The sequence below is a fragment of the Hydractinia symbiolongicarpus genome, chromosome 13 (assembly GCF_029227915.1).
Source record: "Hydractinia symbiolongicarpus strain clone_291-10 chromosome 13, HSymV2.1, whole genome shotgun sequence".
In the NCBI taxonomy this organism is placed as follows: domain Eukaryota; kingdom Metazoa; phylum Cnidaria; class Hydrozoa; order Anthoathecata; family Hydractiniidae; genus Hydractinia; species Hydractinia symbiolongicarpus.
In genome coordinates, this window is record NC_079887.1 from 18,740,442 (window position 1) to 18,768,004 (window position 27,563).

A 27,563-nucleotide genomic window follows, 5' to 3' on the forward strand; every position below is an offset into this window, starting at 1 on the left:
ACCACATTTCCCGGTTAGAGGATGCGTCACATATCCTTGCTTTCATGATACAAATTGATCTGCAAGGGATATGTTCTGCAAATATCTCTATGTCTGAGTCCTGTTACTATTAACTATTAGCTAAGTTTTTTGTGTTATCATTAAGGATGTTTTTTATTTTTGTTCTAGATCTCGCCTCTTTCAAACATGGCCTGCTCTCTGATGTTTTGTTTTTTCGTGAAGCCACCTACTCTGCTAACACAAAAAAGAGCTTGTGTGTCAGTTTGTGTGCACTTCAATTTTGTTGGACTTCCGCACCGGGAGATGGGGTTCCATAATCCACTCTCCAATAACTGGGTCCTTTCCTCTGTTCTGACTGGTATGAAGCGGATGCTTGGTGTTCCACCACAGCCCCGTCTTCCTAATACCATAAATTTGCTTCTTGGTATCCGGTCTCGCTTAAATCTCAATTCCAGTAAACATGCCTCCTTTTGGGCTATATGCCTTGTATCCTTTTTTGGCCTATTTCGCAAGTCTCACCTACTACCTACATCGTCAGCTGCCTTCAATGCTCGCATGAACTTTACTAGGCGTGATTTTGTTTTATCCCATTCACAGTTGTTGATACTAGTTCGCTGGAGTAAAACCATCCAGTTGGGACAGCGTACTATTACTGTTCCGAGGTGGCTATTCCATCATCACCTTTGTGCTCAGGTGCTGCTGTCGCTCACGCGTTTTCTCTTACGCCTGATGTACCAGCTAACTTTCAAGCATTATGCTGGCACGACTCTGCCTCATTCGCTACTAGTATTTTTACCTATCGATCTTTTATTGCCTGTATTAAGAAAGTTTTGACAGAGCTTGGGGCTCCTGCCCACTGGATTCCATCTCCATTCTTGGAGACTGGAAGTCAGATTGTATGTTTCTCTACCTACACATGCCACTATCATGGCATTGCACCTTACCACACATTCCTAATTTACAATTTAACATACATTTGGATTTGGATATTCGCATTACCTACTATCTATATAATTGTAATATAGACTCAGCTTTATATTAGCTACTTTGTCTTTATATAGTAGTATGCTCACTCATTTATCGTTGTATATATTTAGTTGTTTTTGTGTATGCTTGCTGCTCTTTGTATTTATTTGTTGTTGTTTTTAGTATTCTTGCTAATAGAACTGTTTACTGCATATTTGCGTTTTTACTGTGTGAGTTTAACTCAAGTTAAAAATATGGCACATTTAATCTCTCAGATGGATCAAGGCAATGGTTTATTAGATAGATTTTTGGTTTGTGTCCGAAAATCTTTTCGCCCACTTCCTGAAGATCAACTTACTGCCTAAGAAAATTTAAAAAATCACACTTTTGATTTATATTTACTCAGTTGTGTTAAACTTGAACTCGTCAACCCAATTTTTGTTTTGTTTTCTGATGAAGGAATAAAGTAAGTTTATTATCACATATAACAATGCGTGTTTATTAACATTCATTAAATAAAATTTGCATTCAAGCGATATAAAATTCCAAAATCAGTACGAGTTTGTTTACTTACAATTAGCATTGTGAAAATTTTTTATATCTTCTTAATAATGAGAGAGAAGAATGAAAATTACAAAGTTCACGCACAATGATAAACTCAACAAGTTAGGTCTTAAAATTCAAATTCTACAGGTTTTGCTCCTCTAAAGAATATGCTCAAATAAAAAAAACACATTTCTTCCTTTCTCCAAGGAGATAATTGGCACAAAAATTGAACGACGTTTCTCTTAAAAGAAAAAAAAGCAACTGGAGAACTTCAGGGATGATCGAAAGGCTACTGGATTTCGGCTGTACTGAAACAACACGAGAATTGGTGAAATTCACTCATGCTTGGGATCTGGTGCGGGCCTACTGCCTCCTGCAAGACACCAGCCGCATTCATGACACCATCCGCCAAAACCAATAACTTTTGTTAAACATTGGAAAAAGAAGAGTTGACAACTACACATCGTAAGCCCAGGTCTAAGAAAGGTAGACTTTGAACCCAGCCGTTAGCAAGGTTGTGACAAAGAATAAAAAGCAGCAAACCTGGAAATAGAAAAGCTTTCTGACCTTAGACATGAACACTTGAGAAATCGTATCGTAATGCTTAAGCTGACCAAGAAACCGCCCCTTAGAAAGGCAGACTTGGAACCCAGCAGTGGCAACCCAAAAAACCAATACATATCGTCTCAAACTGAAACAAGTAATTCACTTCACCACCCAGTCAACTTTTATGCTTCGAATATTAATTATCACCACTTCATGCAAATCAAACTTTGCACAATTGCATCTAAAATGTTAATCGATTTGTATTTAAAATCATAGATATACCAGCAAATGGAAACAATTTTTTTGAAAGAATTGAATGAGGATTTAGAAAATGGTCGACCAATTTAGTTCCAAAAATTGCGACAGTGTTACACATTATTGAGTCGTTATTTTGCCATTTGATAAATGAAAAAGAAACATTGCTTTTGAATGAAGAAATTTCAGAAACCAATTGTGGATGCTGAATCATTAGAAGATCAAAAAGCATTGCTTCATAATGTAAGTTTGGATTGTTAAGGTTTTATTGTTAAAATAAGGTTTTATTGTTCGGATTGTTAAGGTTTTCATGTAGCTATAACTGCCATTTTCGTGAGTTCCAAACAGAGTGATGCATCATCAGCATTACTAATTCATATAAATTATTCGCCAAATACCCAAATTTATTTTAGAACTTTGATCTGCTTGTTTTAGGAAAATGTTGAAATTTATCGGCAAACAGTATACCTTAATGTTCATTTGAAGCAAAATTTGTGAAAATAATAGGCATCATTATGATTGTCAACAAGCTAAACCAGCAATGACTCCTCCCAAAAGCATCACACAGACTATGCTTGATGTAGCAGCTAATAATTCATAGATATTTTTAACCTTAATGGAAATGACGTTCTCTACAGTTAAAGGAATAATTGAGATAACACACTTTTTTATATAAATTGTCATTTTTTTTTGAGTGTCGTAATTCTTAATAAGTTTTTGACAGACGTTACCATTATTCTTACAATATTTGAAGATATCAAATGGTAATAATTATTATAAAAAATAATTATAATGAAAGTTTTAATAGAATTAATGGCATAATACCTGTATATGTATTTTTAAATTCTTTATATTCTTTTGGTGCCAAACAAGTAAATAAGTTCCACACCAATGTAGACAATATTTATGTTTTGAAATTATTATTGCTAAAACTTTTAAACTTTGCAAAAAGTTTTCTAATTTTATACCACCCTTTAAAAGTTTTGTTACAATAGCCAAAGGCTGATATCCTAACAAACTTAAATTTAAAATGAGAGTGCATATTTCACTTGACAACATCTCTACGAACTGACAACTTAAAATGAGTATTTTTTTATTAATAAAGTATGAACAAGTTTGTGTGCTAATTGGGTCTCTATCCTTTTATATACTTAGCAGTGCTGTAATTGTTGAAAGATTTAACGAAACCAAATATTTATCAACAATATTATCGAAGGAATTGAAACGAAATGATTGATATAAGTAAACACCCGCATGATAATTATTTCACTTTGATTTTCGTATACACTCGTACACTGAAAAAAAAAACATTGCAACGCATCGACAAACAAACAAGAAATGGCTTCTGCAGATGTTGTTAAGAACAGGCAAAGAAAATTGCAAATTACGCGTTGGTGGACTTTCAAGAAGATAAAGTAACGGCTATTCTGAGAAAGAGGAAAATTGTGGACGAGGAACTTGTAAGGCAATATTTACAAGACAAGAAAGAAATTAAAGTTAAATTAAAAATTTATAACGCACAAGCTAGAGCCATTGACATATACCAGGCAGTGTTATTAGGATTAAGTGGTAAATTTATATCTTGTTATATTTGATTTCCTTTTTTCCTTCTTCATATTATTATTTTTAGATTTAAGAGTAGAACTAAACGAATTTGAGAAAGGATATCAAGGAAAAAACCCATAACTCTTTTTTATTGAATATGAAGAAGAGAAGGATACTCTACAGAGGAAGATTGGACTTGTTCTGTCAAAGACAAGACAATGCATCAAAAAAACTTGAAAATTGAAAAAAAATCAAATTATAAAAAAAGAAAACCTGTAGCAAGAAAAGCCGAAGAACCAGAAAATGTTAAAAGACAAAATTATCAATTCTGAAAGAAGTAGAAGTCCAGTTGATGATTACGAATTTGATAGACACAAAATTAAGAATGACTTTCATTAAATAAATAATATTTTTAGGCAAGATTACAAGAAGTTCTCAAAGGACAAGATATTATTGATCGTGCTCATACAAAAATAACGAACAAGCAAAACGAAAAAACGTGCTGCACTTGTGAGGAGGTTCACCAAGCAGTAAAAATAACAATGAGTAAGCAGAAAGAAATGACGCAAATTCTTCAGGTAAATATTTCTTGATGCGACGTTAAGTAAAAAAAGCTTTAACTGTGAAAAATATTGAGCTTACAAAATCTAAGGATTTGACTCCTACAATTTATGACATCAACACCAGTAAACAAAGGCCTTCCACCTCCACAACAGCCACCACCACCACAGCCATCACCATCACAGCCTTGACATCACCCAAACAGCCACTACTATCACAAGAACAACAACAGCCAGAACTTGAAGAAAAATCCATTTCTTTACAATCCTTATCACAGATATTCACCATTTTTTCACCTTGCTGCCTTCAATTTTCCCGACGATGTTATATGATTTGCAAGGAATCAATCCAGTGGCACACTAGAATGAACAAAAATGGAAATTACAAAGTGCACAATGATAAACTCTACCAGTTAAGTCATAAAATTTAAATTCTAGAGGTTTTGCTCCTCTAAGGAATATGCTCATATAAAAAAACGCAATTTTTCTTTTTTCCTAGGTATCTCCTAGGAAAAAAGAAAAATTGAACAAACAAACAGAGAGTAGGACAGGACTTCTGTAAAAGGTACAAGGGTTTCGACTCATATTCCTGAACTAAAGGTACCCAAAATGTCTAGCTGAGTCATCTCAAAAGAGCACTGCAAACAGTCTTCGGCAGGAACTAGACATTTCATTCATATATAACTTTTTATCTGTCCTACTTTGTACAGTCAAACCCCTTTGCTGACATAATTTTTTTTTTTTTTTTTTTTGCGACTGGGGTAAAAGTGGAGTTGTCAATCTTCCAATATAGGACCCGGTACATTCAAACCTCCTTGGTGGCGTGACTTTTATTTTGTTTTTAGCTTTTATTTGACTGGGGTAATAAGTGGAGTCGCCTTTCTCCAAAGACAAAAAAAAAAGTAGTAAAAAAATCAGAATAGTCAAACTCCCTTGTTCACATAAACTGAAAGTTGTGGCGCTGACGGCTATTTACCTAACCTTTTTAAGAAAAAGGATGTAATGTTAAACACCACTAAGCAAGCTTTGTTTGCAAAAGACCACTGCTCTGTCGTTGCAATGCAACCACCTACCATGGACTTGATTAAAAGAAACAGTAGTGTAATGACCATTGTTCAAGTTTCCAGAGTGGTTAATTACAGCCCTTAAGTTGTAGTGCTTGCGACAAGAGACTTCACTTTCTACAGTGATAAGTATAGAAACGGTGCCCGGTTGTAAACAGAAAATGTTTGCACAAAGAGCCCTTGCACAATAAATGCATCAAGTATATCAAACATCTGGGGTTTAACAACTTCGACGTAGCAGGGGTACAACAAAAATCAGCATGGTCAACCACAGTGAATTCAACGAATGAATATTTAAGACTTCGTAAATTAAATAATAGCGAATGTTGAACTTCTTTCATTTTTTCGTATATATTTTGTATTATAGCGTTTTTGAAAATAAAAAACTGCTTATTATTAAAGGACTATTATTAATTTTTCAGTTGCTCATGTTGAGTTTGTGTAAATTTTACATATTCAACTTTTTGTTTTGCTCGCACATTGATTTCTTAATTGAGTCTAGACATCCCTTTCTTCCTAAAGTAAACTTTGACCACTTTCTGTTCAACTGTGCTATTCTTTGTTTTTAACTCAGGTAATAAGTGGAGTCGTTACTCTTCAAAGACAAGATCATGTGTGATCAACCCCCCTGCTAATATTTTTTTTGTGTTTTTTTTTAACTGGGGTAATAAGTGGAGTCGTCACTCACCAAAGACAAGACTGAGTGTAGTCAAGCCCCCTTGCCGACTCATTTTGGTTAAAATATTCTTATCTCAGCTCTTCTAAAAAGAAAACATATGACCCGTGACTGTTAATAAGGCGGTCATCACAGAAAATTACTGCTCTATCGTTGCAATGTATCCACCTGTGAACCATTTGGTTGAAGGCTATGGTTGTGTAGTGACAATTATTTAAGTTGCCGCAATGGTTGATAATAGCCCTTAATTGAAAATTTTTACGAAATTTCACTTCTCCATCTACAGTAAAAGGTATGAAAAGGGTACCAGGGTAAGCAGTAATACGAGAGGCAATTTTTGACACACGGCCGTTGGCACTGGCAAAACGTTTTAGCTGTAAAATGACATGGGAACCGCACGACACTACCTCTTTTTCAACTAGAGCAGTTTGATGAGCGTTGAAAACATGGCAGAAGTAGGCATTGGTGTCTGACAACTCCTCGCCTTCAAAGAAATTATCTAAGGAAGATTGTAACATAGGGTGCAGAAAAAGTTGGATGCATGGTGCTATAACTTCTGAGGAATTGGTAATATGACAAGAATTGCAAGTGGTTGATGTCTTGATGCCAGTACTAAAAAGACTTCTAAGAAATGGTAAGTCTAATGACAGACCAGGAGATATTGAAGAACCTCGGGGACGTCGTGCTGAGCAAAGATATTAAATGCACTTCCCTTCGCAGCTGAGATATGATGTTGCATAGCACGCAAAAAATGGGAGGGATCAATTGGACTTCTAGAAACAGCCAAACTTTGAAGAACACCTACAAATGCTTCGCCTAACTTTGAGGTTATTTTGCTGACTGAAATGGCTTCTTTAACTTTTGGAAGGTTATAAAAACATTGTAAGATTGAGTTTGCATAACATGTGTTTCCCAAGTTCTTTAGACCGCAATTCCTAAAATCAGGGTTAGATGGCAATGCGACAGTTGTTTTGGAAGACCTTGTAGCAAGTTCTTCGGGTTTTTTGATTTTACAAGTTTTTGTGTGACTTGCGGAAGATTTCTCAGGGGTTTTTGATTTCTTACATTCCATATTTGTAACAGAAGAAACTTCAGGATTGATTGGGGCCTTTTCAGGCTCAACCCAAGTGGTAGAATTTCGAGACATCCAGATGTAAAAAGAAGCACTCATGGAGGTAAAAGTTAGGGATTTTAATAGGGAACGTAAAGGCTTGTTAGGGAAACCAAGGCGACGAAAACAGGTCCTTACTGATTCTGAACGCACCCACCTCAATGGCAAAGAAATGCACGATCCATCCATTGTTTTTCATAGCATAACAAAGTGAAGAAGCTTTGGTTTGTGCCAATATTCCGTGTTCTCTTCACATGGACAAGTCAGTTCTACCATAATTACAGTTTTGGATATCAATTTGGATATTAATAACACGTCTGGGCGTAGTTGTATTATTGCAATGTATGGTGGAACAACTAAAACGGAATCTAAATCTGACAGTATTTTCCAATCGGAAGCAAGGTGAAGAAGGCCTGGACACTTTGTATGCCTCTTCTTAGATGTTGATTGACCGGCCGGAATGAAATTAATTTTTTTGCACTTGGAAACCTTAGAGGTTCATATGATACCAAAAACTCCTAATGCCTTAACCAAAACTATTAAAACCGAGTCATGACGGTATGTGTATCTACCCTGCGTAAGGGAGGTCCTACAGGCACCCAATATGTGAGAGACATTTGAGGATGGTTTCTTGCACAGAATGCAACTTTTGTCTTTCTCAATTCCCCATCTCACAAGATTGGTTGGAGAGTGAAGGGTGTCGTAGGTTGCGCCAATAAAAAAGGAAGTTAGGCATTGTGGCAGTGAAAGAATTGTTCTCCAAGATAAATCATTTTTCATATAAGCACCATTTTGTCCAATTGCCTTGCAAATGCAACTGTGCAGCTCTGGCATGGTAAATATCTTCTTCATTTTTTTCAATGGTATTGGAAACAAGCTTTCGGTAAGCATAAGTGCCTTTTGGTGGTATATTTTTGTGGTCTAAGAGCCCTAAGCCAGCTCGACCAGTCTAATGCAAACCTAAAATCTTTTTGAAATTGAGATGATTATCCGCCGAAAGAACTGCCTCACTAACTTTCCAATTTCCAGCTTTTAACTCTGGTACGTACTTAGACACACAAGGGTCAACAAAATCTCTTAGTAACAGATGTTCACTGATTTTGGCAGATTTGAGAACAGATGCAAGACTTTTCAGGGGAAGAGGACAAGGCAATGTCGAGGAATATAAGGAAATGTTGGAAATTGAATGATGTAGTTTTAACTATTTCCTAATGAAAACAGAAAGTGTTTTGTGATAGTAGATAGAGAAACTTCATAAATTAATAATAGCCAAACCTTATGGACCCCTTCATGAAAGGACCTGTCTATAGCTATAAGTTTGTCTTCGGCATCATTTAGAAATTCTTGTATTGCAGTAGAATCAGACAAGGATGAGTTTATTGTTCTGCCTAAAAACCTAATTGGATTAGAATGAATGGATGGAATTTTTTCGCTGCCAACTGTAAACGGTGAACTTTGGACGACTTTTCCCTTATCAATAACAATGCTACGTGATTTAGAAGGCCTAAACGACATGCCTACCCAATCAAAAGCTGTTATACACCTGTTTAATAAATTTCTAGTACTTGGAATTGACGTTGACATTAAGAATATATCATCCATAAAAACTTTTATTGTGGGTTGGTCTGGGATTTTTTTTATTATTATCTTCAGTATCAATAAGGGTGGGGGTAACAAACACATATTCAATAATAACGTTTATAGCTCCAGAAATAGTATAATGGAAAGTGTACAGCCGATAAAAATTCCCCTGAAGTGTTGATGCCAACTGGAAGGAGCAGAAGCCGAAAAAAACTTACTCCACATGCTGCCGTAGTATAGCTGTATGAGCCCTATCCAGGATTCTGGTACACCATAGCGTCTGAGAGCCATTAAATTCAGCTTGTGCGGAACTTAAGGGTACGCATTAGCAATATCAAGCCATATGGCTGAAAGTGACAAATGTTGTGCCTTTGCATTCTTAAGTGTGGACCAAACAGAGACATGTGTTCCCAGCAACCCGGAACTTTTTCCATACAGCCTTTTTGAATGGAAGTATTAATGAAGTTGTTTTTCTTTATAATATGCAATTCTAACCGCTTGGAAATCAAACTAAAAAAGAGCTTTCCTTCAACATTCAGAAGAGCTATGGGGCGAAAATCCTTTATGTTGGATGGACAAGGTGTGTTGTTTTTAGGTATATAAACTTCTGATGCAATTCTCCATTGCACAGGAATAAAAGACTTCTTTAGACAAGCTTGAAAAATGTTAAACAGAAACGATGCAATATGAGGACAATTCTTATATACTCTGTAAGGAATTTGGTTCAGCCCAGGAGAAGAAGCATTTCTACAAGAATGTAGGACAGCTTGGAAATCCTTGAACTTTTGCTTGGAAGAATCGAAAGCTGAGACTAGATTTGGTGGTGAAGGCAATCCAGGGAGATCTGAAAGGGGTATATGGCGTGAGGGATCGTTCAAGGTTGAATGTTTGTGTGAATCCATCTCGTCCTGGGCAACTTCAAGTTTTATTGAACATTTGGGATCTAAAATATTTTTTCCAGCCTGATAAGGATTCTTAGAGGAAGCCCGGCGTGCATTCGAGATTTTCCAACGTCTTTTCCTATTCCGCTCACCTCTCCGAAGTAACCTTAACTTGGCCATTATATCATCTAAAAGGTTTTGCATGTTGCTTTTCTCAACTGGGTCAGATGTGTTCTTAAGAGTTCGGAGTAGACTCTTCTTCTCGTTTACCCAACTGATGCTGCATAAAGCTCTCCTGTTCAAACCTGATAGGTTGTGCTGGGAAAGTGACCTTACACCAAACAGGTGAGACGCATGGTAGTAAATTGTTGATTCCAACAGCTCCACTTTTTTTGACAATGGGTGGCAAGCCACCGCAATGATGAACTCAACCTGTTAGGTTTTTGGAAACAAGCTAGAGGATGTACTCATCTAGAGAATATGCCTCTAAAAGCACAATTCTCCCTCTTTACAAGGAATTATAAAAAAAAGATATAAAAAAAAATAAAAAATAAAAAGGACACAACACATTTGAAAAGATGAACAGAACTTTAACCAAGGGCAGGTAGGTTTCGACCCATATTTCTGAACCTAAGTACCCTGAATGTGTAGCTGGGTCACCTCGAAGAGGTCCGCGGACGGTCATCAGCAGAAACTAGAGTTTGTACATACTTATGCTAAATCTATTGCAACACATTATCATTATATACTTTTGGGTATTGTATAAAACCACTTCGTTCAAACTCTGTCACATAATTAACGCAAGACGCATCCACACAAATTGGTACATCACTATCTGGTTATGGCAGATAGAAACGAGCTTTTTGGAAAGACTAAAGCGATGTATTATATGCAACAACTTCATGCTTTTAACACAGTTATAACGACGTTCACTTATGATGTTACATGCCGTAAGGCTACTTAGATCTCAACAAAAAGATTACAACAGTTGATAAGACATTAAGCGGATAAAACGGATGGTATAGTGTTTTATGTTGAAGGGTTGAAATTATGCCTTATGATTACTTTATTTTCATAAAAAGAAAAGTATTGCTGACCTGGCTGCACAGAGTTTTGCTACACGACTTCTTTAATAAACAAATAACTACCGTCGCTCCTATCTGCCAATAGTATACGCCATTAGAATAAAATTTTGAGCTATATGTTTGTCACATTTATTTAAAAACTGTGATGAATATATTTTTTGCATCTTTAATAAAATAGAAAGGCAGATTAACACTTAGACTTATACTTTGAAATACGAATGTGCTATCTGTAAGTACTTAGAGTTAGAAATATGCTATCTCTACTTAGTAAGTAAGTAGTAAGTAAGTAAGTAAGTTAGTAAGTAAGTAAGTTAGTAAGTAAGTAAGTAGTCATTTATTCGGACTAAGAAATTTACAAGACTTATTCATTTGTAACAAAAATAAAATACAATATAAATATAAAAATAATGATATCTACACAACTATAAAAATTATGCAGGAAACCACACTATAGCATAGCTAGAAAAATATGAGGCTACCTTTGATTAAAGAACTATGATCAGTGACAATTTAGGGATATATGAAATGGGGTAACAATTAAATAACCAGATAAATAAATAAATAAATAAAACAAGCAAACAAAAAATAAAAAACAAAAACTGCAAACAATTGGAGACACATTTTACACACACACACATGACCCTAGTGTAATGACAAGGTTTTAAACAATTGGCTTGAAATAAGCAATTTAAGAAATAAGGAACTATTGTTGGGTATAAGATTGTAAAAAGAAATCAGTTAGTTTAATCCTTAAAGCATTAGGTGATAAATTGAGGAAGGATAAGTTGAAATGTTGGATAAGTTTGTTCCATGATCGAATGGATTGAAAGCGGATTGAATTTAAACCATAGGATATCGTTTGAACAGAAGGAACACTTATGAGACCATTACCATATCCATGAGTACCGTAGTTAACAGAAAAATCAATACCAAAAGTTTTAATGACAGGGAACGGAAGTGTTTTTAAAGTAATTTTTTTAAGAAATAGGACATTATGAAGGTGGACATAATCAGGCAATTTTAAGATTTTAAGTTGGGAGGAAAGTGGAGAGGCAACAAAAAGATCGCAGCGGTGGCTCATGGTTAAGATGTGACGATAAAGCAGTTGTTAGAGTTGCACCATCTGATTTAAATAACTCTCCTGTGTATGTTTTGTTTTTTGTGAAAATGTAAAAATTGTCTGATTAACATTCACATAAAAGGGGGAGGGTTATCTTTCCCTAGCGGTTTTGTATTACCCCAGCTGTTTCTGTCACAAGCAGTCAACTGTGAACCTAGAGTTTGCGGCTATTACAAATCTTATACATCCAAAGCAGCAAAATGGGGAATAGAAAATGAAGATAATGCTCGTAAATTGTATGTTAGGGGAATGAAAAAAACACATAAGAAATTTAATGTTAGATGTACCGGCTTCCATATAAGTCTTCAGCACCCTTTTGTTGGTGCCTCCCCAGATGGAATTGTTCATTGTGCATGTCATGAAACTGGATTATTGGAAATAAAATGTCCTTGGACATATCGAAACTTGACTGTGAAAGAGTATGCTGAAAAAAAGGAGAGTTGTTTGCATGTTGTAAATGGTCATGTTGAGTTGAAACGAAATCATCAATACTATTTTCAGGTACAGTGCCAGATGGGAGTTACTGGTTATAGATATTGTGATTTTTTCGTTTGTACATCTAAAGAATCGTTTACTGAGAGAATACCATTTGATGCAGCTTTCTGGTACATCAATGTTACAAAAGCAATGGTTTTTTATGAAACTGTCATCATCCCAGATCTTTTCAACAAAACATGGTAGAAAGCTCAGCATGACTTAGAATTTGCTGAAGTTTTAAATGATATTGTAAACAAAATTTGCAACACTCTATGAACATTGTAATTTTTTTTCCAACTAATGGTGTGATACATATTTTTAACATACACATTTTGAATCAACCTTTCCCACTATTTCTGATATGATACGTTTGTTTTATTAAACTTGCCCCCATTTCGAAATGACTTCGCGAAGTTTTTATCACCTTTTGTTTTTTTGCAATTCTGGCCCTCCATAGTTGCTAAATTTTCGACGAATCAGGCTGTTTTTTTTTGTTTGAGAAGGATCGCAAGAATATTATTTAGGGGCGCCGACTCGATCAAAATTCTAAAATCAACTTTGATGCGCGAAATCAGTTTGTTTACATATGACTTGTTTACATCAGACATGCGGATACTTCAATGGTATAAACTTTCGTGCGTTAGAAAATTCGCGAAATCTTTAAATTTAAAATCCATCATCATAGAAATTTTCGCGAGTGAATAAATTTTGAAAATTTGGATGGACAAACTTTCGCGAATTTCAAAGAGCAAGACCAAATTAAGTGTGGGGCATTATACAAGCAGAAAAAACAAAAAAGGTTTTTCTTTATGGGATAAACTTTCGCGAATAGAAAATTTAAAAAAATTTCGCGAGGATCAAGTTACGCGAATGGGCGATTTTACATTTTTACAGTACAAATAGGGCACAACATTGATCTCATCATTTTAAGCAAACCGAATCTTCAACTAAAAGAAAGACAAAATAAAATATTGATTTATAATAATTCGCATAATATCATAAAGGTACAAGTGCAGGTCCTAAATTCGTTATTGCTGAGCAAATAACAAATATATTGTCAAGTTGGTCCTTCAAAGTCAAAGGTAAAGCTCCTTGAATGATACGGAAATCTTTGATTCTCGCAATAGCTCTTTCAACATGAATACGAGCCTTCGCGATTTGTGATGTCTTACTACAATTTCTTTTCGAAAACTTCCCTTTGTCTCTCAAAAAAGGTGGGATTATTAATTTTGACCCTCTGCTAATCAGGAGATCACCGATATTAAAACCTTTGTCTGCCATAATATTATCACCATAATCGAGTTTGTCTAACATACCACTGGTTTCAACTATAAATCTATCAGATGCAGAGCCTCCATATGACTTTGATATGTATGATATAGTACCGGCAGGAGTGATGCAAAGCAGTTTTTTCCAAGTATTGCGCGATTTGTAAGATGAGTACGTTTGGCTTTGAGCTTTAGCAATAGATGGTTTTTCAATTATGCCCTCAGTGCAGTCTATAATTCCAACTATGTTGGAAAACGATTGAAAACATTTAGGATAGTATCGCAAAACATCATCACGAGATGGCCATATTATTAAACCAGTGAGTTCTTTACCAAGAAAAGAAATCCAAGTTGCCAATATCTGTGATGTAGCCGCCTGTGATATACTGAACCGAAAAGCCAAATCCTTTTCAGTTAACCCCAGTCTAATGCGGACCAAAGTCATAAAAAGTTCATTTTCAATGGTCATTTGTCTTGATTTGCCACTTTTCTTTTTTTTCAAAACCTGATGTCGCTTTGGTTGAAATGACCCAACTCCTCGATAATATTGGAGATTTTTTGCTTTGAATTGAATTTTATCGTAGAGCCATTTGAAAACAGTATAGTTTGGTAGACCGGTATAAAATTTAAACAAATCGTCATTTTCTTTAACATCCGACACTGCAAAGGTACTTCGGCTTTTCAACTCTGATTTCAATAATGTTATTTCATATTGAAGATCATTTATAATACTTTTCTGAATTATGTCTTGCTCAACAGTTTTCACCAATTTTTTTCTTGTGTTTTTACATCCTCTACATTGGACAAAAGCTACAGTTCTAGAATGTGGAGAAGTCATATCTACCTCGCTTATCTCATAATCATGATCCTTCGGAGTCGGTGAAAGAAGGATATCATTTTGAGGTTCATCGGTTGATTTTCGAGTGACATGTCGTGATCTTTTTTTCACAGGAGTTTCAAAGTCAATAGAACTGCTTCGTTTAACTGCTCCTTGGCGTTCTTTGGGTAGTTGCTGATCGTATCCCTTCATATATAAAGTCGGTATTCGACACACATCTGAACAATATCCTGCAGTGAAGTGATTGGAGCACACCTTTGTACTCATAGATATTTTGAAGTTTCCTCCTCTTTGAATCATCTTTCCCCAAAGTTGCATGTCAGCTTTCGTTTTGGGACTATGCCATCTCAGGATACCCACATGATCTTTCACGATGGGCCTGAAATGAACAAATAAGATAAATAATTATGCATTCAAAATGATTTAGATCGTGTTGTACGTACTTCAACAAAGCAGAAAGGTAATGTCATCTAGCTACGAAAATGCTTCATTTCTGTGCGAAAAACTTACTTATCTTTGTTGCTTCTACAGTTAGAACAACCATATACTGCACAAAAATCATTTCCACCCATTTCACAAACATAACATTATTTTTTTTGATGATGTAAAGTTTGAAAAGCTCCAGCTACCAGCCATTTTCATCAACTAGAGCGTTTGTTTTGATTTCATATCACCAAATCAATCCCAGAATGCATTGTGCGCGGGAAACTTATTTTTAATCGCAATATCGTCTATTAAGGGCTATTATCAACCATTGCGGCAACTTTAATAATTGTCACTACACAACCATAGCCTTCGACCAAATGGTTCACATGTGGATACATTGCAACGATAGAGCAGTAATTTTCTGTGATGACCGCCTTATTAACAGTCACGAGTCATATGTTTTCTTTTTAGAAGAGCTGAGATAATATTTTAACCAGAATGAGTCAGCAAGGGGGCTTGACTACACTCAGTCTTGTCTTTGGAGAGTGACGACTCCACTTATTACCGCAGTCAAAAATAAAACAAAATCAAATAAAAATTAAGTTAGCAAGGGGGTTTGATCATACTACTTGTCTTGGAGTGTGACGACTCCACTTATTACCCCAGTTAAAATATATATATATATATATATGTATATTAGCAGGGGGTTTGATCACACATGATCTTGTCTTTGGAGAGTAACGACTCCACTTATTACCTGAGTTAAAAACAAAGAATAGCACAGTTGAACAGAAAGTGGTCAAAGTTTACTTTAGGAAGATAGGGATGTCTAGTTTCTGCTGATGACCGTCCGCGGACCTCTTCGGGGTGACCCAGCTAGACATCCAGGGTACTTGGGTCGAAACCTACCTGCCCTTGGTGAAAGTTCTATTCTTCTTTTTAAATGTGTTGTGTCCTTTTTATTTTTTTATATATATATTTTTTAATTAATTCCTTGTAAAAAGAGAGAATTGTACTTTGAGAGGCATTTTCTCTAGATGATTACAACCTCTAGCTTATTTCCAAAGACCTAACAGGTTGAGTTCATCATTGCGGTGGCTTGCCACCTCTTTGTAAATTACTTCCTTTCTAATCCATTTAGGATTTTTGTAGGTTAATTTTTTTACATCGCTTAGCTTCCTTCTGCTCCTGTAATTCTTTATCATGAGCATTTTTTCCGCAAAAAATTTATTGCCTCTGATGTTGAGCGTCTATTTCTTTTCGAGCTACTTTGTTCTTCATCTTCGTCGTCTTCTTTTCTTAGTTTCGCCGATTCTTTTCATGGCTGTCTGTGTAACCTCTAGTGCTTTCTGCTGCTTTAAATTTGCAGTGTTTTCTTCTCTTCTACAGCAAGTTCGTGTTTCAGAGTTTGTATTTACTTATGGTAATATCATATTTTATAGTAAAAATCATTGTGTGTAAAGTACTCAAGATACATGCATCGAAAATCAGTTATATTTTCATGATTTACTTGCGTTTTCTTGTAAAAAGAAGTATTTGAGTATGTTGGTGTTAGCCCCAGGACACCATAACATAATCCACCCAAAACGTTTTTGTTAGAGTGACGACTCCGCTTATTACCCCAGTCAAAAAGAAAAAAACTAAAAAACAAAATAAAAATTAGGTCAGCAAGGGGGTTTGACTACACTGGTCTTATCTTTGGAGAGTGACGACTCCACTTCTTACCCCAGTCTCACAAGATTGTACAGAGTAGGACAGATGAAAAGTTATGGATGAAAGAAATGTCTAGTTCCTGCTGAAGACTGTTCGCAGACCTCTTTTGAGGTGACTCAGCTAGACATTTTGGGTATCTTGGTTCAGGAATATGAGTCGAAACCCTTGTACCCTTTACAGAAATCTTGTCCTACTCTCTCTGTCTGTTGGTTTGTTCAATTTTTGTGCCAATTATCTCCTTGGAAAAAGGAAGAATTGTGTTCCTTTATATGAGCATATTCTTTGGAGGAGTGAAACCTCTAGAATTTAAATTTTAAGACTTAACTGGTCGAGTTTATCATTGTGCGTGCACTTTGTAATTTTCATTCTTATTCTTTATAAACAATATATTCATAATAACTAGGGGAACCTAAAAGTAGAACTTATTTCTCGACATTGATTACAATTTGGAGATTATGGGTAGGCCTCAGTTCAAGTTCTTTGCTCATTCCCCGTATTGAAAAAAAAGAATTAATTAAATTCAAGAAGGGCCTAATCATAATATGAACTTTTGCAATTTCATGAAATAGAGTAAAAACTACAAAGAAAAAAACAAACTTTAACTCATCTCATGACTGCATTGTTTATATGTTTAGCAATATTTCACTCGTTGGGTATTGTACATTAGGAGCCTGGGGAGCTGGAGTATACATTTACTTCAATGTACATCCAAGATGATCAGAGTTGAAAAAAAATGATTACTAAACACTTTACTTCACAGGGAAAATTAGTCTACTCTAAACCGTCAAAACCCAGGGTAAATGAGAACAATACGCGTATACAACCAGACCTTGTAGCCTAGGCCGCTAGAATAAGCACAAGGTTATCTCAAATGAAACACTTAGTTTACTTCGCAGTCCAAAAAGCTTAAGAGTCAATCAACAAAATTTTTCACAATGACCAGAGAAACAAAAGCTTACCATCAATTTCACTGTTCAAATTTTTTGACGCTGTAGCAGATGTTTTGTCACTCGCTGCAGGTGTAGAAGAACTAACAGCTTTTTTACTGCTCGCATCTCCTGATAATGTAGTAGAAATTCTGTCACTTGTCGCAGATGTTGAAGTGTTGAATTGATCAGGCTTGGCTAATATAAAAAAAGTACTATAAACTCTATTACTGGGGTGATCAACAGAACCATGATGCTTTTTGGGAGGCAACAGAAATGTAAAATGGCCCTTCAGTAATTTTACACTTGAATGCTTCAATTCTATCTTGCATCCTATTTTTTTCTCTATATACTACCTTAGCTATACGATTCGATTATTTTAACTTTTCATGCTTTGTTGAATTTTTTTTTTTTTTTTTTTTTTTTTTTTTGCTCATGGTACAAATTTTTCCATTTTGAATCAGGTGTAGTCATGGCTGGGAAGATTTTTTTTTAAAGTATTACTGGTTTCAGATCCAATTTTCAATATCCTAGTAAATTGCACTTCATACTCTTGTGTTAAAGGCAAATACGTTAAACAAATGTATTTTTCCACTTGTAGCAATGAGGAGAATTTGAGCGAAACTGAAGCACTGCAAACCAGCAGAAATTCCAAACTTTACGTCACCCTGATAAGAAGATGCCTTGACAGTCTACAAAACATTGTATGTTCCAGGACCAGGGTTAGTCTCAACATCACCTGCTTGGGCAAGCAAGAGGAGTTTGATCTTGCACAATGTAATCATCAAAATTATTGCAAGGCCTAATAGTTGTACTACCACGTCCCGAAAGCCATAGTTTTGCACAAGTCCACCAGCATTTTGAGCAATCTTTTTCATCCGACTAGCATTTTTGCATGTACCATAAAAGGCACCAATTGCAGATCTGTAGGCTTCTATTGATATCATATTTGTGTACGGTACACCTTTTTGAATATAAGCCACTGTATCAATGGAGTTTGATTTCAAGTCGCGTTTCTAGCGACGTTTTCCTCAATCCGGGCAAGTGACGTGTCTCGTATTGCCAAGAAGGAGCAAAATAATAAGTAATAAAGTGATGAAAATGATAATAAAAAATAATGATAAGTAAAATTGAAAACAAATTAAAAAATACACTTTCACTTCTTCTATTTTCCTCAGCGACTTTAACACCCAAACTCGAAAAACTAATTGGCGGTCTCTACTGTATTTCACATATTTTTGGCCGTTTATCAAATATTATCCGATATTTGTTTTCGCCCTATGAGCGAAAGCTACTCTGAAAATGCTCTTTGTCATCCCACATTCATCTCGCCCCAATTCAAGAAAATGACTGCTTTTCTGTTTTTATCCAAGTTTACCCATTCAGTTGTATAACATTTTCCAGATCCATTGAATTTTATAATCATTTCGCCCCCGCTGCTATCGATCTTCGATTAATCGATCTGCTCACAAAATGAGCAAGGTTGTGAAATTGGTTGATGCAAATAATGTACAAAAAATAGGATTAATGGCGTGAAAAGACATCTAAACAGAAAGATAAAAAGGAAAGTGAAAACGAAAATAATGAAGAAAAAGTCCACTGATTTTACCAGTCTTCGAACTCGTACTACCATGGTCAGAAGACAAACACGCTACCACTGCGCCACATACACTGACCAGTTGAGACTATTTTCAAAGATATCTCAGAAATATTCTATGCTATAACAGCAAATTGCTCTACTAGAGTACATAATCCACTAAAATTACAATTTGATAGTAAAACAATATTGTTATTGTGGACATTAGGGAAGTAAGCAAGGGAATGGAAAAAGAAACATCACTAAGTTAGTAACGAAGGTGTGACTCGAACTCACTTTAAATCCCGTTTGGTGCTCAGAGAGCCAAAAAATTTCCATTTTGGGACGAACAGCTGTATTTGAATACCCTAGCATCTGCGAGCTAATGTAACAATTGGTGTGTACATTTCTTTGCTGTTGAAGTAGGAGCTAGGGCGTTTTATTCCGAAACAGTTAGAATCTGCCTCCGTTGACTCGACTTTTCTAACATGTCTGTGCGTTCCACTCTGAAATCTCTTGGTGAATCATCTATGCGATCATCTTTTTACATCTGGCTATCTCGAGATTCTTTTTCTTAGTTGCTCAGAGGGGCTAATATTATTGCAAGAGTTGCAAGTAGTGCAGATTTTCACACGAGTGTTTGAATAATCTACCAAATAAAGGAAAGGCTATGGACAACTCTGGTATGAGATACTTAAGAATCTTTAGGGCATCTTGCTGGAAGAACGGATTGAAAGCAGCCCCCCCTGTATTAGAAACAAGGCCTTTTAATGCATTTAGAACTGAAGAAGGGTTCACTGGAACCTTGGAGGAGGATAATTTGCGCAGAGTACTTACAAAACTTCTACCTTTCGCCATATGGGAATCATTGGGAGAGATGGCTGTGGCGACTGCAAATAAGATATAAAAACATTGCAAAATGGAATTGATGTAAACATGTGTTGCCCAAATTTAGCAAGCCGCTGTTGCTTCTTAGTGATTCTTGTGCAGGCAAGGTAGTGGAGCTCATTGTTTCGCCCTGGCGATTCGTGTCCTTAAAGCTAGTGGTCGAAGTTGCTTGTGACTTGCATGATATCTTTAAAACAGTTGGTATCAATTGAGCAGTATGCTGTGGATCCCTACCAGGAAGTCCATTTCTTCAACCGCCCTTGACATCGACTGTACAATCTGCAGTAGATAAATTTTTGGAGAGCAAAGAATTGTCAAGCGTTAACTCGTACTTCTGTCACTACTGCAATAGTTACCAAACTGCAACAGTTGAAAAAGGGTCGCAGAGTGCATTTCAATTTTCATTCTGCAATTAAAGCGTTTTGCCTATCACTAAGTTCTTGTGTCTAAGGTTTGGTCTCCTGTCACATCTTACCCGGCACCTCTCTTGTCGCAAGCACTACTTAAGGGCTGTAGTAACCACTCTTGAAATTTAAACAATGACCATTACACTACTGTTGTTTGTAACCAAGTGCATGGTATGTTGCTTCATTGCAATGACAGAGCAGTAGTCCTTGCAAACAAAGCTTGCTAAATGATGTACAACCTTCCTCATTTTCCTTAAAGAGCTTGGATAAATTGCAGTCAGCACCACAACTTTCGGCCTATGTCAACAACGGGGCGTGACTATTCTTTTTTTTGTAGTCCTATCTTTGAAGAGTGACGACTACACTTATTACCCCAGTCAAAAAATAAAAAATAAAAAAATATATCAGAGACGAGGTTGGACTGCACTGGTCTTTTATTTGGTGAGTGACGACTCTATTTCTTACCCCCGTCACACAAGATTGTACGGAGTAGGACAGGTAAAAAGTTATTGATAAAAGAAATGTCTAGTTCCTGCTGAGGACTGTTGGCAGACCTCTTTTGAGGTGACTCAGCTAGATATTTTGGGGACCTTGGTTCAGGAATATGAGTCGAAACCCTTGCCTGACCTACTCTCTCTCTCTGTTTGTTTGTTCAATTTTTGTGCCAAATTTTATATGAGCATATTCCTTAGAACCTCTAGAATTTAAATTTTAAGACTTAACTGGCCGAGTTTATCATTGTGTGTCCACTTTGTAATTTTCATTCTTCTTTTGAAACGCTCACTACACTTGACTTCTAATACTAAATTTATTTCCATGATTAATTTTTCCATCTGGTGTTGCACTGAAAATTTAAATAACAGAATCTAATATTAATCCACAGTCCTCAACATGGATTGTTTTTTTTGCCATTCTAAAATGCCGTTCATACATATGGATTGCAATTGGCTCTCGTAAAATTTTCCATTAGCCATTTTCATTTTAACAACGTTATTAATTTTCTTACATTACACTTCCTTAGTCCAAGATAAGGAAACGAAACAATGGATTCATTGCAATAATAAATCTGTAACATTATGTTACACCAAAAGCCTTAACAATAGCTTTTCCTACGTCTTATTTTTCGAAGCAATGTAAAATACACAACGAAATTAAAAAAATAGAATTCTCGCTTAGCAAGGGGTTTTGACGATGCTAGTATACCCCAGTCATGCTAAAGGTTTGCTCACTTTGTCCTCCAAGATTAGCAAGGGCGGTTGATCAGATTTGGTTTTATCTTGGGTGTGAAGACCCCGTAAAGCACAAAGAAAACAGCGGGAGTTGCATTGGATGTCTAAACTTAGGTCAGTGTTTCCATATGGGTTGTTGATGAACTTAATACAGAAAAAGCAAAATATGCTATACCATCCAGCACTTCCAAGATCACAACCTCACAATTCTCGACTTGATAGCTGCAAGGGTTACAATCCGCCACCTCTTTGTAAATTATTTTCTTATTAAGCTGTGAAGATATTTTACATCATCTAAAAAGTATGTTGTTAACAACAACACAACTAACATGATGCAATTAATTACCATCGGGTATGTGTTTCATCAATGAATAAGGGCATATTAAAACGATTCAAATTAAGTCATTGTTTTTATGCCATACTCGCTCCCATTGACTTTAAATTATACAAACCAACACCTTGCAAACCTAAAAGAAGCCCATCATCAATTTATGTCATGTATTTTTTGATAGCAAGGCTATTGAAAGAATTAACCTTCCTAGAATTTTTTATGATTCAACTATTGCTCACTGTGTTCCGTCTCAGGCAAGTACCTCCGAAACGCCAACAGTGGTTTACAACCTGACATATACTACGGGTTCGAAAATCTTTAATTTTAATAAATTTGTTTGCAATTAGGACATCAACACTTTTAAACATGCCACATCAAAGGATCCCCCTTTATTGACGAACACCATGGCCATATAATTACAGGAGATCTCAATATCATAAGTAACACCAATTTAGGAAAGTTAACGGTTCCAAAATACAGAGGACCTAAAACAGTTGATTGGCAAGCAGCACGGAAATGCATCCTGGATGGAGTGAATTCTTGTACATCTACTTCGTGCACAAAAAACAGAAAAAATGATGTTTTGCTTAAGGATTGGGTAAACAGTGTAATGAGTTTGGTTGATGATTGGATTAACATTTTTAAGAAGAGTGGACAGGAGATCTCAATATCATAAGTAACACCAATTTAGGAAAGTTAAAGGTTCCAAAATACAGAGGACCTAAAACAGTTGATTGGCAAGCAGCACGGAAATGCATCCTGGATGGAGTGAATTCTTGTACATCTACTTCGTGCACAAAAAACAGAAATAATGATGTTTTGCTTAAGGATTATGTAAACAGTGTAATGAGTTTGGTTGATGATTGGATTAACATTTTTAAGAAGAGTGACACCGTTAAGAATGTTTACAAGTTCTGAAGGACACCTTGCATAATAACTTAGTTGTTACACCTATTGACAAAGCAACAGGTATATTGCTGTGATTTGTAAACGGTTTTAAGCAGAGGTTTTGTTAAGGGAACTGAAAAACAACCTACAATCAAATTTATATATCAGCAACAGACATCATTACAAAACAGAAAAGTACCCTAAAAATAAATAACTTAAATGTTACCGGTGAAAATGAATGTCTTCCCCAAATTTATTGGATTCCTAAAATGAACAAAACGCCAACTAAATTCAGGTTCGTCATCGGGGCACCTAAATGCCGATACGGAGCAAGAACCCCCCTATTTCTGAGAGTAAACTTAATATTTTACCACTACTTCTTAAAATTTTATCATTTTCGTAAGTAGTAATGCAATCATATTGAAATTTTCACGCTTTTTTTCTGAAACCCTCTCTTAGCGGAAAATCCATTTTCCTGGACCAAAAATCCATAATGGCGGATAATTTTTTTTAAAAAAAGTGTAACTTTTCGTTTTGTTCAAGCTTAAAAAATATAATAATATTCCTTCAAATAAAGTTGTAAATATGCCTTAATCCATATACTTAATTATAATAGTTATAACTAGCTGTTTCCCGTGGAAGAATCCACTGTATTCCATTTAATTTATGTAGCAGATAAATGTCCATCAAAAAACAAACAATACAGCAGTGCGCATCTTACATCTGCATTATTATATAAATGACCAAAAAAATTAAAGGTTTTCAACAACTGCAGTATTTATGTGACATTTAAAATCTAAATCTACTAAAATTACTTGCTCTGACCATCTGACAAATGCGAAAATTATTCGGAAAGAAGTTTCCAAAAGCATTTCAACATACATCTCACCCATAAAATTTAAATCACTTAAAACGCCACATATATACAAAAAAGCTGATCAATGTCAAACACAAATCTCTCTCATTGTATATGTTAAAATCAGTTAGTTTATTGCAAACCCTGCCAAAGGTTGACACACAATGTGAAAAATAAACAATAAATTGTGCCTCTGACAGAATTTTTTATCTAAGGTGTAAAAAAAGGGATTTGCAAGGACAAATTATAATGCAATAAAACATTATTTGATATATTGCATACAGTCCCTCCTCACCAAACTTTAGACAAAATGCCAACAAAATAACGGTGTTTAAACCTAAAATTAATAAAGTCCTTTTAGCATTTTGCATGCTGTTTTACCATCAATAAAGTAAACAAAATTTCAAATCTCACATAGTATTCTGTCACAAATTTTCATAAAATATATATATAAGTCATAATGAGTCATGTTAAACAACAGCAATCAATCTGTATATAAGTTCATTTTATGTCAATTTTTGCACCAATTTTGCAACACAAAATACAAATTCTAAATAATACTAAAATCTCTTATTTTGGTCCTTCGCATACCGACGGTCTCCCACAAAAGTTTAATCAAAATGTAAAAAATGAGAGGTAACGACAAAATCAAAGTTTGCAAAATTTAACTATTTCAGTACATATATCTACTGCATATGCCCTCTAAAACAATATTTTAATCCAAAATGCCAAAGAAAAACAGTTTGCAACAAAAATCAGTTATTTCGATAATATTGCATACACTCTTTCCTCACAAAAGCTTCACAAACTGTAAAAAAAAGAATGGTTGTAGGGAGTGCTTCTGATTCAACAAAAAAAGTTTTTTTGACATATTGCATCTAGCCCTTACCCATTAAATCTTACACAAAATTTCCAAAACTATATACGATTTAGAACACATCAAATTTAAATCGAGAAGGATCAGTCATTTCGATATATTGCACGGAGTCCTCCCCAGTAAGAATTTATACAAAATTTAGAAAAACAAAGCTTGCAAGGTGTAAAATTGAATTCTTCTTCTGTGTATATATATATGGTCCTTCCTCGCAAAATTAACATAAAATGTCAAAAAGGTTCAGATATATATAACATCTAACACAACAAAAATCAGTTCTATCAGTATATGTCATGCCATTGTCTTCCACCAAATGTTCCCCTTAAAGTTTCACAGACACAGCCTGTAAATTAAAAACAACTAAGATCAGGTATTTTGGTCTATTTCATACCATTCTGTTCCAAATAACTTATAAAATGTAAAAATTGAGTGGTAAAACAGAAATGTCAAAAAGAAGAACAAAATAGCTTACAAAGAGTATAAAATTGAAATCAACAAAGTAGCTCTTTTGGTGTATTAAATATAAGCCATACGCACAACAGTTTACACTGATTGTAAGAAAATGGTTGTGTTTAGTAATTCTAAATTAAGAAAAGTCAGTTCTTTTAGCATGCTGATTAAGGTTTTTGCCCACAATTTGAAACAAATTAAATTTACATTTTAAAAATAAGTAATTTCTGAACTTTATTTTCAGAATATTTGGAGGAAAAGAACTTCGCAAACGAAAAAAAACCCAGGAAAATGTTTAAAATTTTCAGGGTTAATAACGTTTGATGTGTTTTGTGGGAATATATATACTGGGAATCTTTAGTTTAAAGCTAGCATTAGCTAGCTACAGCAGCTAATAGCTAGTCACTTAAATATAAACTGGAGACTTAGCTAGGTATAAAGAACATGGCTACACATATATATATATATTCCTAGCTAGCTAGCTAGTTGTTGGTGGTGGTTGGCTTTTTATGATGCTAGCTATAAAACATGTCTGGCAACAATAATATAATCAAAACTGAAAATAAAACATGAAAAAACCTTACAGAACCTTGCTATGATTAATTTATAAAACCATGCTCTTCTTCAAATGTTTTTTTAAAGATTTATTTTGAATGAAAGAGTAGAGAATCCTCAAAAAGAACAGCCATCTTTTTCGTAAACACAATTTCCGTTTTATGCTAGGAACTTCATTTAACAGTCCGTATGCTTTGTGAATATCTAATACCGTTTCATATGTAGCGATACCTATATATATATGCTAACATAGAGTTTTTTGGCATAAGGGTATATATATTTATATCGTTATTAGCAGCGGGTTATATATTTACAGCTTATGTGCGATTTCTATAAAGTACATCCCTAATCTTTTTAGTTAAATTTTAGCGTACAGCCACGTCATAAGAAAGTAACCCGTGATTTCCGTGTCGTGGACTCACAGTTTTAGTCACGCAAGGGAATTAATATATAAGACTAGCTGAATACCCGTGGGGGAATCCACTGAATCTCTCATTAAACCGATGTAAGGGATACCAAACAAAAACATACAACACAGTAATATGAATTTTTAAAAGTCACATATTTGTTCATATTAAAGGGAAAGTTTAGCTGGAAGCGTGTAAACGGCTTAAAAACGTCGCTTTACATTTTAGATTCTTATAAAAATTGTGTCAAAAGAAAACGCATTTAAGCTGAAGACGCAACAAGGAACTAAAACTTTAAAGGAAAAGCTGAGCCCTTAAAGTTACAACGGTTAAAAAAAAACGTTACATACCTAAACTTATCTCTTTACCAGATAAACTAAACAACACACCTGCCTTTCTTTGGCTTTCTCAGTTAGCTAGCGTCTCTTGATAAAAGACCAATCAGTTTTTTACTTCGATTATTAAACTTCGCTTCATCCCAAAGAAAACAAATTGAAAATGTATAGCTAGCTACAATTGTCTGATACATTTCCAATCAGTTCTCTTTTTGACGTTATATTATCGTACGTTTTTCTTCTTTATAACAAATACTTCTGGCAACAACATAAACTTTTTTTATTCTCGCTCGACATCAACAGTCGCTCTACAATGACAACAGTTTTGTTCTTTACTTCTTAGATTCGAATTATCATTCGAATTCGATAGTTTTTTTAAAAGAAAGCAACTTCGGTCCCAGAACACAAAAAAGATAGAAGAAACAAATAAGCTTTAATCTAACCTCGTGATGAGTAAACCTTATTTGAAATAATTTTTTCAGGATTACTTTGAAAAAGAGACAACTTTCTTCGCTTCGGTTTTCATTTTTCAGTTAATAAACTTTGTTTCCGTGAGATACGGCGCGCACATGGTAAACCGGGGGTAAAATTTAATTATTCTATCTTAAACGACCAGCGGACCAGAACAACAAAGAAACAAATAAAACCATTTGAAATTAAAATAAAAATTAGTTTTAATGAGTAAGGAAAAAGAGTTTTATTTTAAAAAAAAAATAAGAAAAGAGAATTAAATATTTATATAGTAACCCCCTGATTTGCGTTTTCTTTAACTTGGTAAATTTTAGCGTAACGCCACGTCGTAAGAAAGTGACCTGTGATTTGTGTGACGTGGCCTCACCGTGCGCACACACACACAAGGCGTATTAATATATAGATAGTAAGAAAATGGTTGAAAAATGTTAAAGTGGACACAAGATATGGCGGTTTTAGTAAACCGAGGAATTTGAATAGGAATCTGCGGTAACAAGCGAAACACAATAAAAAGTCTTAGAAAAAGTTTGTTAACTTTGATTCCTCACAATTCTAAAACCAAATAAATGTAACTAAATAAATCAGAGAAAAAAAACATAAAAAATTAGAAAGAAAAGTCTTAGTATTGTTCATAGGAACAAAATTACTCATCTTCCGCGCTATAATGAAGTTCGTATATTCTAAAACAGTTCTCAGGGTGAAGTCCTGAAGG

The 27,563-nt window shown here is 35.0% G+C and overlaps 2 protein-coding genes across 2 annotated transcripts in view; both read right to left on the reverse strand.

The window, feature by feature from the left end:
• The window catches only part of LOC130624337 (uncharacterized), a 92,416-nt gene extending 66,222 nt beyond the window's left edge, over positions 1 to 26,194 (reverse strand). Inside the window, exon 1 of the mRNA XM_057439924.1 lies at positions 24,097 to 26,194. The gene's annotated coding sequence lies outside the window, so the exon portion shown is untranslated. The remainder of the gene's footprint in view (positions 1 to 24,096) is intronic.
• On the reverse strand, positions 13,383 to 15,206 carry LOC130624335 (uncharacterized). Its single transcript, XM_057439922.1, has 2 exons — positions 15,030 to 15,206; positions 13,383 to 14,898 (listed from the first exon to the last, which is right to left on the reverse strand). The coding sequence occupies exons 1-2, from the start codon at positions 15,089 to 15,091 to the stop codon at positions 13,410 to 13,412; spliced, it is 1,551 nt and encodes a 516-aa protein (XP_057295905.1). The 5' UTR covers positions 15,092 to 15,206; the 3' UTR covers positions 13,383 to 13,409.
• Positions 26,195 to 27,563: the final 1,369 nt, after the last annotated feature.

Coding starts and splice junctions, on each gene's coding strand:
- LOC130624335 (XM_057439922.1), bottom strand. CDS start 15,091: ATGGGTGGAAATGATTTTTGTGCAGTATATGGTTGTTCTAACTGTAGA. Junction 14,899..15,029: donor TGTAGAAGCAACAAAGATAA/GTAAGTTTTTCG, acceptor TGTTCATTTCAG/GCCCATCGTGAAAGATCATG.